The sequence below is a fragment of the Mobula birostris genome, chromosome 10 (assembly GCF_030028105.1).
Source record: "Mobula birostris isolate sMobBir1 chromosome 10, sMobBir1.hap1, whole genome shotgun sequence".
Lineage (NCBI taxonomy): Eukaryota > Metazoa > Chordata > Chondrichthyes > Myliobatiformes > Myliobatidae > Mobula > Mobula birostris.
Window position 1 is genome coordinate 38,450,797 of NC_092379.1, and position 14,002 is coordinate 38,464,798.

General features: G+C 46.8%; 1 protein-coding gene across 1 annotated transcript in view; it reads left to right on the plus strand.

The window, feature by feature from the left end:
• The window catches only part of LOC140204485 (uncharacterized), a 56,451-nt gene extending 47,314 nt beyond the window's left edge, over positions 1-9,137 (plus strand). Inside the window, exons 10-12 of the mRNA XM_072271194.1 lie at positions 1,588-2,064; positions 5,971-6,400; positions 8,673-9,137. Coding sequence (XP_072127295.1) covers positions 1,588-2,064; positions 5,971-6,400; positions 8,673-8,926 — 1,161 coding nt within the window. The 3' untranslated portion in view covers positions 8,927-9,137. The remainder of the gene's footprint in view (positions 1-1,587; positions 2,065-5,970; positions 6,401-8,672) is intronic.
• The last annotated feature ends 4,865 nt before the right edge of the window (positions 9,138-14,002 follow it).

Here is a 14,002-nt window from a genome sequence, read left to right on the forward strand (position 1 = left end):
CATTCTGGCCTCTTTTCCACATCTCCCTATCACCTCCCCTGGTACCCCTCCTCCTTCCCTTTCTCCTGTGGTCCACTGTCCTCTCCTATCAGATTCCTCCTTCTCCAGCCCTTTTACCTTTTCCATCTATCGCCTTCTAGCTTCTTACTTCATCCCGCTCCCCCACCCACCTAGCTCCACACATAATCTTCCAGCGAGTCCTCCTTCCCTTCTCCCCACCTTTTTTATTCTGGCTTCTTCCCCCTTCCCTTTCCAGTCCTGATGTAGGGTCTTGGCCCGGAAACGTCAACTGTTTATTCATTTCCATAGATGTTGAATGACTTGCTGAGTTCCTCCAGTATTTTGTGTGTAGAATTCCATTTGCCTTTGCCATTATGTACATTACTCACAGCTAACTTTCTGTGACCGACCCCCCCCCAGCTCTCCCTGTACAGTAACATTCTGTGATGTCGCTCTCTCTCTCTCTGTTTAAAGGATATTTTACTTTCTTACTCCTTTCACCATCATCATTATGTGTCATGCCGTATGATGTGGGCAATCATGGTCTTTGGCACTGTGGGCAATGGCAAACCTCTTCTGGGCCAGTGTCTTTACAAGACGGGTGACCCTAGCCATTATCAATACTCTTCAGAGACTGTCTGCCTGGCATCAGTGGTCGTATAACCAGGACTTGTGATATGCACTGGCTGTTCGTACAACCAACCACCACCTGCTTCCGTGGCTTCATGTGACCCTGATCAGGAGGGCTAAGCAGGTGCTATTCCTTGCCCAAGGGTGACCTGCAGACTAGTGGAGGGAAGGATCACCTTACACCTCCTTTGGTAGAGATGTATCTCCACCCCACCACCCAGCTACACCATTAACCACACATTATAGTCCAGCTCCCCTGTGGCATTTACCCTTCAGGGAAATATCTAAAATAACTCACAAAATGCTGGAGGAACTCAGTAGGCCAGGCTACAGTGAATTCTAAATCACAACTGTCTATGTTAAAAAGAAATTACTTCATTGCCCCTCTGACCCAGGCCCAGGCTGATTCCAGACCGAACAGGAGGCCTGAGCGGAAATCCAGGAACTGGAATCTCAGTAGCCAAAGTGAAGAGATTTATGGCAACTTGAGAATTATCCTCAATCTCTTTCCTCCAGTTATTGACCCTCCTGCCACTGAAAGCAGTTTCTCTTGACCCACCGTCCAGTATTTGATTGCCTCTAATAAATCTGCCTTTGAGACAGGTGATAAAGGGCAGTAGCACTGGGGCTTCTCACATCTCACCGCATTAAATGGTCCCCTCTCCCTGGGCCAGCTGCTCACTGACCTGTTCCGGTATCAGGAATGGCATTATTAGTGTCATGTTATTCTATAATATCATGGAAATAAATCTTTGACTACATCGTGTTCTTGTCACTGGTGCCATTGTCAAGGATTCTCCTGCACGCCTCTCTGAGTCTTTGAGGCGAAACTGAATGGTATTCTGAGCGTCACAAGTTCAGGAAGTTCATCTGACACTGACTGCCAAGATTGTTTTTTACTGAGTGTTTTAAAATGCCAGCTGTTTTCAAAGTTTTTTTTTCTTTTGTATCCTTCAGACCAGCCAAGTGCTAGGAATTGTCTCCAGCCCAAGCCAGCGAGCAGGCGGCTGGGAGGAGAAGAATGTGGGCCACAGCTGTGAGTTGTCTCCAGGAAGAGCAGATGTTGAGCCAGAGCTGGTTTCTGAACAGAAGGCTGATGGCACAGAACACTGCTCGCTGCTCCAGAACCAATTCCAAGCAGAGCAGAAAGAACCAGGCCAGAAGCAGCAGCAGACAGAGGTTCCATCGGAGATCCCTGCTGAAGCACAAGAGGGAAATGCTGTGAGTGAGGCAGTGAACCAACCGGAGGCCAATGTGCAAAAGTTACAACAGCAGGCCCAAGTCCTGGATAACCAAGAGGCCGAAGACGGGGATCAGCAGCAGGTACAAGATCTGGTCCCACTGGAGCCCCAAGCTGTGAAAGAGGCCAAAGACCTGGCGCAGCAGGAGGCGGGAGATAAAAATGGGCAGGAGTCACAATCTCCACCTCTACTGGTAATGTTGCAACTCTAACAAAACCCTAGTTAGACTACGCTTGGGAGTATTGTGTTCAGTTCCAGTCACCTCATTACAGGAAGGATGTGGAAGCTTTAGGTAAGGTGCAGAGGAGATTTACCAGGATGCTGCCTGAACTGGAGGGCATGTCTCGTGAAGATAGGTTTAGCCAGCTGAGGCTTTTCTCTTTGGAGCAAAGAAGGATGAGGGGTGACTTGATGGAAGTGTGTAAGACAGATCAATTGGACAGCCAGAGTTTTCTTCCCAGGCAGAAATGGCAAATGCCAGGAAGCATAATTTCAAGGCAATGGGAGGGAAATATAGAGGGGATGATAGAGGCAGAGAGTAGTGGGTGCATGGAACACCCTGTCATGGGTGGTGCTAAAGGCAGATACATTAGGGGCATTCAGGAAATGCTTAGATGGGCACATGATGATGGAAAAATAGAGGGTTAAGTAGGAGAGAAGGGTTAGATTGATCTTAAAGTAGGTTAAAAGTTGGTACAACATGGTGGGTAAAAAGGAATGCACTGTGCTGTGGTGTTCGATGATCTATGTTCTAAATCACACATAGGCAAGTTGAGAATTTGAATTGACCAAGGCCTGTGTCAACAGGAAGCCCAAGTCATAGTCACAGAGCTATCAGTCCCTTTGCCCTAATGCCAACCACGATTACAGGGACTTGAGGACCTGAGTTATAGGAAAAGGCTGAATTGTTTGGGACTTCATTCCCCGGGGCGTAGGAGGTGGAGGGGAGACTTGATTGAGGTATACAAAATGATGAGAAGTATCCATAGTGTAAAGGCAGGCAGGCTTTTCCCACTGAGATTGGGTGGCACTGAACTGGAGGTCATAGGTTAAGGGTGAAAGGTGAGTGTTCAAGGGGAACCTGAGGGGAATCTTCTTCACTCAGAGTGTGGAATGAGCTGCCAGCGGAAGTGGTAAATTGTGGTTAGATTGCAATATTGAAGAGAAGTTTGGATGGGTCCATAGATGGGAGGGTAGGGATGGCTACAGTCCAGGTGCTGGACGACAGGACTCGGCAGATTAATAAATTGGCGCGGCCTGGATGTGCTGAAAGGCCTATTTATGAACTAAATGACTCTTTGGCTGCTAATCTGCACTCAAATACTCTACCACTGAGCTTATAAAATTAATTTTAAAATGACAAAATTTTAGAAAATACTAGAAACTGGAGCAGACCATGAATTTTTTGGCCTCTGTAAGACCATAAGACATAGGAGCAGAATTAGGCCATTTGACCCATTGAGTCTGCTCTGCCATTCCATCGTGGCTGATTTACTATCTCTCTCAACCCTGTTCTCCTGCCTTCTCTCCATATCATTTGACACCCTGACTAATCAAGAACCTGCCAACCTTCGGTTTAAATATACCCAATGACCTGGCCTCCGCAGCCGTCTTGTGGTAACAGATTTCACAGATTCACTACCCAATGACTGGATGCATTCTATGACCCTTATAGGATTCCATGCGTTTACAGGCTCTCTCAGGGTTAAGACAGGGTTCAGTTCCTGAGAACGGTCTGTAAGATGGAAATGAACAGAAATAGTGCACGGGACAGGGTCACAGAAAAAACTACGACAGGGGAGCGAACAGGTGTGGCAAGAGCAGCTGCCAGCCCGTCTCACTGACCCAGTGAGAGGCCGAATTGAATTTGATTGAATTGAATATTATTTCTTACATCCTTCACATACACGAGGAGTAAAAATCTTTATGTTACATCTCAGTTTGAATGTGCAATGTGTAAATTGTAGTAATTTGTAATAAATAGTATGTCCAGTAAGTTATACAACAGTACAGTCAATATAGCTCAGAAATACAGTTGTGTCAGCGTGAATTAATCAGTCTGATGGCCTGGTGGAAGAAGCTGTCCTGGAGCCTGTTGGTCCTGGCTTTAATGCTGCGGTACCATTTCCCGGATGGTAGCAACTGGAACAGTTTGTGGTTGGGGTGACTTGGGTCCCCAATGATCCTGCAGCCCCTTTGTACACACCTGTCCTTGAAAATGTCCTGAATCATGGGAAGTTCACAACTACAGATGTGCTGGGCTGTCCACACCACTCTCTGCAGAGTCTTGCGATTGAGGGAGGTACAGTTCCCATACCAGGCACTGATGCAGCCAGTCAGGGTGCTCTCAGTTGTGCCCCTGCAGAAAGTTCTTAGGATCTGGGGACTCATGCCGAATTTCTTCAACCGTCTGAGGTGAAAGAGGCGCTGCTGTGCTTTTTTCACCACACAGCTGATATGTACAGACCACGTGAGATCCTCGGTGACGTGTATACCGAGGAACTTGAAGCTGTTCACCCTCTCAACCCCAGATCCATTGATGTCTCCATTCCTCCTGTAATCTACAACCAGCTCCTTTGTTTTTGCGACATTGAGGGAGAGGTTGTTTTCTTGACACCACTGTGTCAGGGTGATGACCACTTCTCTGTGGGCTGCCTTGTTATTATTTGAGATCAGGCCAGTCAGTGTATAGAGAGTCTGTTCAGTGGTCCCATCACTGCTCGGCCTGAACCGGCCCCCTGATTGTAGTGGCTTGGCTGGATCGAGAATGCAGTGTGGGGAGTGAACACCAACTTACAGAATCACCAACGCCATCTGGGGCACAGGCCTTTGACAGCAGCTCACCAGAGTCCTCCATCCTGGGAGTCTTTCAACCTGTTCCCAGGTGTGGCCCATCTTCTTGGCATATCCTTCCTCTCCCAGGGATGGAGCTTCTGTTGGGGTTTCTGTAGCTCTGGGTTTTTAACCCCATGCCCAGGTGGGAGGGTTGGTGGGAGTGAAAGCAGTTGGGAAAGCTCCATTCCCACAAGGTAGAAGATTCCTGCGGTGTCGGAGAGTCATAGAAAAATACGGCAGAGAAGCAGGCCCTTCAGCCCATCTAGACCATGCTGAGCCATTTTAAACCATCTATTCCCATCGACCTGCACCGGGACCATTGCCATCCATATCCCCTACCATCCGTGTACCTATCCAAACTTCTCTTTAACGTGGAAACCGAGCTCGCATGCACCACTTATGCTGGCAGCTTGTTCCAAGCTGTCCCCACCCTCTGAGTGAAAATGTTTCCCCTCATGTTTCCAGGTGGCAAATGCAGTTACTGCTTTGCCCATCCTGAAAGAAACTGTCCGAGTTTTGAACAGATACTAATGGGTCCCTTGCAATTATTTCCCGAGAACATTAAACTGATCCAACACCGTGCCTTTTCTTTAAAATATCTCAGTCAGGTTAGACTGGAATGTCTAGACAGAGCGGACGTGGAGAGGATGTTTCTGAAAGTGGGAGAGTGGAGTACCAGACAGTGCAGCCTCAGAAATGAGGTTCGTCACTTTAGAGTAGAGATGGGGAAGAATTTCTTCAGCCAGAGGGTGGTGAATCTGGAATTCATCGTCACAGGAGGCCAAGTCATTGGGGATATTTAAAACCAGAGTTTGATAGGCTCTTGATTAGTCAGGGCATCAAAGGTTATGGCAAGAAGGCAGGAGAATGTGGTTGAGGTTATAAATCAGCCATGATGGAATAGAAGGACGTCCCTTTAGAACGGAGATGAGAAGGAATTTCTTTAGCCGAAGGGTGGTGAATCTGTGGAATTCATCGCCACAGACGGCTGTGGAGGTGTACTTAAAATGAAGGTTAAGAGGCTCTTGATTAGTAAGGGTGTCAGAGGTTACAGGGAGAAGGCAGAAGGCTGGGGTTGAGATGGACAATAAATCAGCCATGAAGGAATGATGGAGCAGACTCGGAGGGCCAAGTGGCCTAATTCTGTTGCTAAGATTTATGGTCTATCTACGAATAGGTTATGAGGTCAGCACAACATCGTGGGCTGAATGGCCTGCAAAATTATGTGTTCTAAACCTTTCATCTATATTTCTGTTTTCTTCAGAATACCCAGTCGGAGATCTTTGAGGAGCTTGACCAGAAGAGTACAATTGTTGCGGAGGAAACCGAACCAGTGGATGCGTGCAGCACGCTGCCAGCCGAAAGCACAGAGCAGAATGGGAGCTCGAGGCAATTCCTCCCTGAGGTCCAGAGTCAGCCCAGGAGCCAAGGTGGCCTCGAGGCCCAGGCATTCCCCCAAGAGGGGCAAAAGGCCGCAAGAGAGACGCTGAGCGCAACGGGCAACCCGCATGCCGCCTCGAAGGCCATCAAGAAGTTGTCTAAGGTTCTGAAACGCAACCGCAGCCAAGTGGGCCTGGCAAGCAATGTGAATTGTTCCGGACAGACTGATGCTGCAGGGCACGCTAATGTCACTGAGGAGATTTCAAATGCACCTCGGGATCAGCGTGATTCCTGTTGCAACTGCTGGGGTTACAGTAAGTGAAATACAACCTTTTAGCCTTCTAAACTCGAAATCTGGGTTTCCTCACTTGCAGGGACTCCACAGTTTGTGTTCTCAGTATTACTTGTTTAGTCTTTGTATTTGCACAGTTTGTCTTCTGTTGCACATTGGTTGCTTGTCAGTGATTGTGTGTACAGTGCCTCTAAAAAAGCATTCGTCCCCCTTGGAGGTTTTCATGTTTTGTTGTTTTACAACACCGAATCATAGTGGATTTAATTTGGCTGTTTTGACACTGATCAACAGAGAAAACCTCTTTTGTGACCAAGTGAAAACAGATCTCTACAAAGTGCTCTAAATTAATTACAATTATTAAACACAAAACAATTGACTACATAAGTATTTTTCCCCTTCAAGTCACTATTTAATAGATGCACCTTTGGCAGCAATTATAGCCTTGAGTCTGTGTGGACTGGTCTCCATCAGCTTTGCACATCTGGACACTGCAATTTTTCCCCTTCCCCTTCCTTCTTTACAAAACTGCTCAAACTCTGCTGGATTTGCATGAGGATTCCGTGGGGCAACACCGTAGCGTAGTGGTTAGCGCAATACTTTACAGTACCGGTGACCCCAGTTCAATTTCAGCCGTTGCCCGTAAAGAATTTGTATGTTCTCCCCATGACCACGAGTGTTTCCTCCAGGTGCTCTGGTTTCCTCCCACAGCCCAAAGACCTACCAGTTGGTAGGTTGATTGGTGGTTGTAAAACTGTCCTGTGATTGGGCTGGGATTAAATCGGGGGATTGCTGAATGTGTGCTAGATTTTATTACAGCCTTGTGGGCTGAGCAAAACTGAATTATTAGTTGTTGAATTAAGTGTTTCAGGAAACAATTAAGTGCTCAACGTGTCACCAGCACCAGACTACCAGCCATCAAGGATGTATTCCAAGTTCAAAGTACAAAGTACAGTAATTATCAAAGTATGCTTACGGTGCACAGCCTCGAGGCTCATCTTCTTGCAGGCAGCCACAAACAAAGAAATGTCAGAGAACCCACTTAAAGAAAGCACCCCACGAAACAAGACCATCAGACGTGCAAAGTCACGCAAACAACAGAAACAACAAACGAGTAACGCTCAGAACATCAAACATCAGAACGCAGGATCCCCAGAAGTGGGTCCACACCCACGAGCCACCGGGGGGTGAGTGAAGCCGGTCCAGGAGCTTACCCACCATCAAGGGCCGGGAAAGGGCCAGTAACGTCAGGGAGGATCCCACCCACCCTGCTCACGGACTGTTTCCTGTCAGAGTCACCCTGCTCATGGATCATTTCCTGTCAGAGTCACCTTCTGTACAGACACTCAGTGATTCAGGAACAGCCTCTCCCCTGTCATCAGATTTCTGAATGGACATCGAACCTGTGAACACTAACTCACTATTTTCTTTTTGTCTTTTTGCACGACTTGTTTAATTGTTTAATTTTTTAATTTTTTATATATTTACTGTAATTTACAGCTTTATTTTCTATTGCAAGGTACTGCTGCCGCACAACGACAAATTTCATGGTATATACTGATTGATTGTGATTTTGAGACACTCCTGTGCCTAGAGTCACTTTATGCACGTACAGTCAATCCATGTATATAAGCTATCTTATGTATTTATATTTATTGTGTTTTTATTATTATTATTATTGTGTTCTTTATCTTATGGAGTTTATCTTAGTAGTGAGTTAAGCATCGATTTGTCGAACTTCTAGTTTTCTTCTTCACCATTCCCCATTCTCATTTCTCTCTCTCACCTTATCTCCTTACCTGCCCATCACCTCCCTCTGGTGCTCCACCATCGTCCCCTTCTTCCATGGCCTTCTGTCCTCTCCTATCAGATTCCCCCTTCCCCAGCCCTTCATCACCTCCACCAATCGACTTCCCAGCTCTTTACTTCACCCCACCCCCTCTTCCGGTCTCACCTATCACCTACCACCTCGTACTTCTTCCTCTCCTCCCCCACCCTCAACGTCTTCTCCCTTCCTTTCCAGTCCTGATGAAGGGCCTCAGCCTAAAGCCTCGACTGTTTACACTTTTCCGTAAATGCTGCCTGACCTACTGGGTTTTTCTGGCACTTTGTGTGTGTTGCCTTGGATTTCCAGCATCTGCAGATCTTCTTGTGTTTGGCTTGGTGTGTTTTATTTATCTCCTGCATCCCATCCAGAGTTACGATTATTTCGTTCTCCTTGACACTTGTGTACTGAAAATGACACTAAACAATCTTGAATGTTTTTCGTTAGCTAAAGTATTCAGTTCATACCCCAGACAGGATCTGCTGCAGGAGCTGGTTACGGGACAGTGCCGTGGAACGCGACTGCAGGAACCCGCCCGAGCACCAGCAGAATCAAGTTGCCGAGAGGTTTCCCAACGCGTCTGCCTATCCCGAGAGGGTGACCGAGGACAGGAGCAGAGGGAAGCTGTGCGTGTCCTCCGAGCCCCCAACTTTGCACCTCCGTGGCTCTACCTGTTCCACAAAACCCAGGATTAGACAAAGGGACCTCAACAGTCATGGCAGGTAAAAAAAAAAAAGGTGAACGCCAGAAGTTTTCTCTAGGGTTTCCTCTGGGTGCTCCGGTTTCCTCCCACTGTCCAAAGACATACCGGTCAGTAGTTTAATTGGTCATTGTAAATTGCCCCATGATTAGGCTGGTGTTAAATCGGGAGATCGCTGGGCGGTGAGGCTCGAAGGGCCGGAAGGGTCAATTCTGTGCCGTCTCTCAATCAATGAATCAACCAACCTAACCCTCCCCTCCCGCATAGCCTGCCATTTTCCATCATCCGTCAGCCTATCTAAGTGTCTGTAAAGCACCACAGTCAGCGTAATGCCTTCAGTGCCACCAGGTTCAGGAACAGTTACTACCACTCAACCATCAGGGTGAAGGTACAGGAACCTCAGGACCCACACCACCGGTTCAGGAACAGTTATTACCCCTCAGCCATCGGGAAGGACGTACAGGAGCCTCAGGACCCACACCATCAGGGTCAGGAACAGTTATTACCCCTCAGCCAGGGGTGCAGTGCTGCTGGATCTCACCGGAGTGCCACTCCGGCACCTCTGTAAAAAAATGTCAAAATATACAAGCGGGGAATTTAACAGCGGCCGCTATAGTTGATTGGAAAGAGGCTCTTTTTCTCTTTGTGTTGATAGGAAAAAGAGTAGTGAGCAATGAACGAGACGAAATACATTTCCAAATCTCCCAAATGGCTGCTCTCCTCCCCTGTTAACATTTCTCACTTACAAAATACGATATTTTCTATTCGTACAGATACAATTATAATTTCTGTAAAGATTCAAGCTTCTTTCACTTTTTACATACTTAAAGACTAAACAGGATCTGTATTGGTCTAACCATGTAATACCCGATGTGTGAGGATATTGTGAATATCCAGACACACAGGTACACTTCCTGTCCAACCATTTCTGCGAGAGAAACGGTACGAGGCAGAGTTGCCAACCTACCGCTTTTGATACTAATATTCACCAATATTCGTGGCTTTACCAATCGTTCATCAGGCGTTCTTGTTTCATACTTGATTACTTGGTTCCAGTTTAGGTGGCTGAAAGTGTAAAAAACTTATTTGCTTTGTTTCTGTTATTTTGATACCTGCTTAGGAACACTGCTCAGCACTGCGGGCCCTGCTGTCTGCTCTGAATCAGCCGTAGAAGTAAGCCTACATCTGTGGTGGTCGCCAATACAAAAGTAAATTTTTCTCACTAACAACCCTATGGCTTCTAAGCAAACAACGTTACCTTACTTGCTTGATAATTATATTTTATGATAATTAGTAATACTTTGTCATATTATTAAATTAAGTATTATATGTTTTATTGTACCAGTTATACACTGAAGTGTAGTGATAGGCTATAATCTTGTTAATGTCGTAACTATCACTATATTTCTGTGGAGCTTGGGAATTCATGTATTTCTTTCATCTTGGTTCAGTGCCTGACATTATAAGAAGCCCTATTCACATATATATGTCACACCCAATTTGTGTACCTGCTCAAGGCGAGTGAAGAGGACGGACGAGTGCGGGAGCGGTTGGCGGTTCCGGGATGGCGGATACCGGAATTCGACGGTTCGGAGGTTGTTGGAGGTTCGGAGGTCGTTTGTGGACGGATCGGGGAGGTGTGAGCTCCAACGACTTAATTTGGTGCACAAAACTGACAAATTTACTGAGTGGCACCTTTGTTTTTTTTTTGTGTCCACTAACCACACCACCAAAAAGAGTTATAAAGTGTAACTTAACTGTACATTGTGTATTGTCTGATATTTTACAGTGTGGGCTTGTATCGGGGTGCATTACGTAGCGTCTACGCAAACGTGAGTACACAGTTTGGTAGGGCCTATGGCAGTTCCCCTAGACGGACGTGAGTTGATCGAGCCGAGCGTTACATATCTATCTAGCTGGGGTGCCTGAGACTTTTGCACACACCGCTGTATTTGTCAACATGGAGCGGAGAGCGAGCTTGTAAATCTGGCAGGAGCAAAGAATGTTGGGAATGGCGAGGATGGAGCACCGCAGGAGGGGTGTGGGACAAGTGACAGAAGAGGAGTGCCAGTGCACTTGGATGGCATGGTTGCAGACACACCCAGCCCTGAGACACCAGGCAAGGCCATTTGATTCCAAACAATTGGTTTATTGGTCATTACAGATGTCTCTCTGGTGCTTCCCACTCACTGCCTCTCCCTTCCCCTATTCCCAACCATGATCCCCCCTCTCCCAGTCCACAATAGAGACCCACATCAGAATCAGGTTGATCATCACTCACATACGTAATGAAATTTGTATTTTTTTTTTGCAGCAGTACAGTGTAATCCATAAAATCACTACAGCGCTGTGCAAAAGTCTTTGGCACGCTATTTATATATATGTTTGTGTGTGTGTGTGTCTGTCCCTAAGAATTTGGCACAGTACTGTACATACTTCGATAGAAAATTTTTCAAAGTTCCAAGTTCAAAGTAAACTTTCACTTTTCATCTTGCAGGCGGTAACAGTCCACGTTGGCAATGATCTGCAGAAAAACCGCTTCAGCCGTTTCTAGGAGATTCAACGCCTCTACAGTGCACTGATGCCCCTGTCCACTTACGCTCCAGCCTCTTCCGTCTTGGACGTGATACGACGCTGCTTAAATTTGAGAAGAAATCATTTTATAACTTACTAATCTACTGTGTGGAAATTTTAGTCCTTAACTTCCTACTTTTTGTAAATGTATCTGTTTCCAAAACGTATTAAATATATTTAAAGCTTGCAAACCACTGTAATGTTGCATCAGTTCTTTTGCCTCCCCAGTAGATAACGTGTTGATGATATTTTACCTGTATGGTTGAGGGAGGGAGAGATAGCGGTGGGAACATTGACACATAGAAACAAAGAAAATTTACAGCACAATACAGGCCCTTTGGCCCACAAAGCTGTACCGAACATGTCCCTACCTTAGAAATTACCTAGGGTTACCCATAGCCCTCTATTTTTCTAAGCTCCATGTTCCTACCCAGGAGTCTCTTAAGAGACCGTTTTGTTTCCGCCTCCACCACCACCGCTGGCAGCCCATTCCATGCACTCACCACTCTCTGCATAGAAAAACTTACCCCTGACATCTCCTCTGAACCTACTTCCAAGCACCTTAAAACTATGTCCTCTCGTGCTAGCCAGTTCAGCCCTGGGGAAAAGCCTCTGACTGTCCACACAATCAATGCTTCTGATTATCTTGTACACCTCTATCAGCCACCTTTCATCCTCCGTCGCTCCAAGGAGAAAGGGCTGAATTCACTCAATCTATTCTCACAAGGCATGCCCTCCAATCCAGGCAACATCCTTGTAAATCTCCTCTGCACCCTTTCTATGGTTTCCACATCCTTCCTATAGTGAGGCGACCAGAATTGAGCGCAGTACTCCAAGTGGGGTCTGACCAGGGTCCTAAGGAGCTGCAACATTACATCTCGGCTCTTAAACTCAATCCCACAATTGATGAAGGCCAATGCACTGTATGCGTTTGTAACCATAGAGTCAACCTGCGTAGCAGCTTTGAGTGTCCTATGGACTCAGACCCCAAGACCCCTCTGATCCTCCACACCGCCAAGAGTCATCATTAATACTATTTTCTGCCAACATATTTGACCTACCAAAATGAACCACCTCACACTTATCTGGGTTGAACGCCATCTGCCGTTTCTTAGCCCAGTTTTGCATCCTATCAATGTCCCACTTTAACCTCTGACAGCCATCCACACTGTCCACAACACACCCAACCTTTATGTCATCAGCAAATTTACTAACCCACCCCTCCACTTCCTCACTTCCTCATCCAGGTCATTTATAAAAGAATCACAAAGAGTAGGGGTCCCAGAACAGATCCCTGAGGGACACCGCTGGTCACCGGCCTTCATGCAGAATATGACCCATCTACAACCAGTCTTTGCCTTCTGTGGGAAAGCCAGTTCTAGATCCACAAAGCAACGTCCCCTTGGATCCCATGCCTCCTTACTTTCTCAATAAGCCTTGCATGGGGTATCTTATCAAATGGCTTGCTAAGATCCATGTACACTACAACTATGGCTCTACCTTCTTCAATGTGCTTAGTCACATCCTCAAAAAATTCAATCAGGATGTAGGGCACGACCTGCCTTTGACAAAACCATGCTGACTATTTCTAACCACATTATGCCTCTCCAAATGTTCACAAATCCTGCCTCTCAGGGCCTTCTCCATCAACTTACCAACCACTGAAGTAAGACTCACTGGCCTATAATTTCCTGGGATATCTCTACTCCCTTTCTTGAATAAGGGAACAACATCCGCTACTCTCCAATCCTCCGGAGCCTCGCCTGGCCTCATTGATGATGCAAAGATAATTGCCAGAGGTTCAGCAATCTCCTCACTTGCTTCCCACAGTAGCCTGGGGTACATCCCGTCTGGTCCCGGTGACTTATTCAACTTGATGCTTTCCAAAAGCTCCAGCACATCCTCTTTCTTAATATCTACATTCTCAAGCTTTTCAGTCCACTGCAAGTCATCCCTACAATCGCCAAGATCCTTTTCTGCCAAGACTATATGGTCAGTAAAGAAACGAAATAAAAACAAGGGCCCAATCTTATCAAACAGACTGTTGCGCAAAGTTGGAACTCACTGATAAGTCGATCGTTCGCCCTTCGGATTCTCGCTCCACGTCCGGCGGTCTCCCAACATGTGTAGATGTAATCTAAGGCGGGGGGCGGGGGTTGTTGTCCCTGATGATGGAGACTGGTTCCCTGTCACATCGCTCTGGGTAGTTTTTTTCTGGATATCCGTTCTGACACGTGATGTCCGGCGCCGAGAGGAAAACTTCCAGGAGCTGAACTGGCAGGGGAGAGAAGGTGATGAAGAGCTAAGATCAAGCGTTCTTTACCGGAACGCTCTGATCGCCGGTGGTCATTTCAGCACACAGAGAGCGTTGGCAGGGGAGCGGCCTCGGGCTGACACGGGGTGGAATGTGGAGGGAATCGGCTCCGAAATCTGGCCCTTTCCCCCTGTGCAGCGGCGATGGAGGGAAGGATGGCTGGAGAGACGAACGCATCAGAGAAGAGGAAGGCTGGAGAGACCAGCGCTTCGAT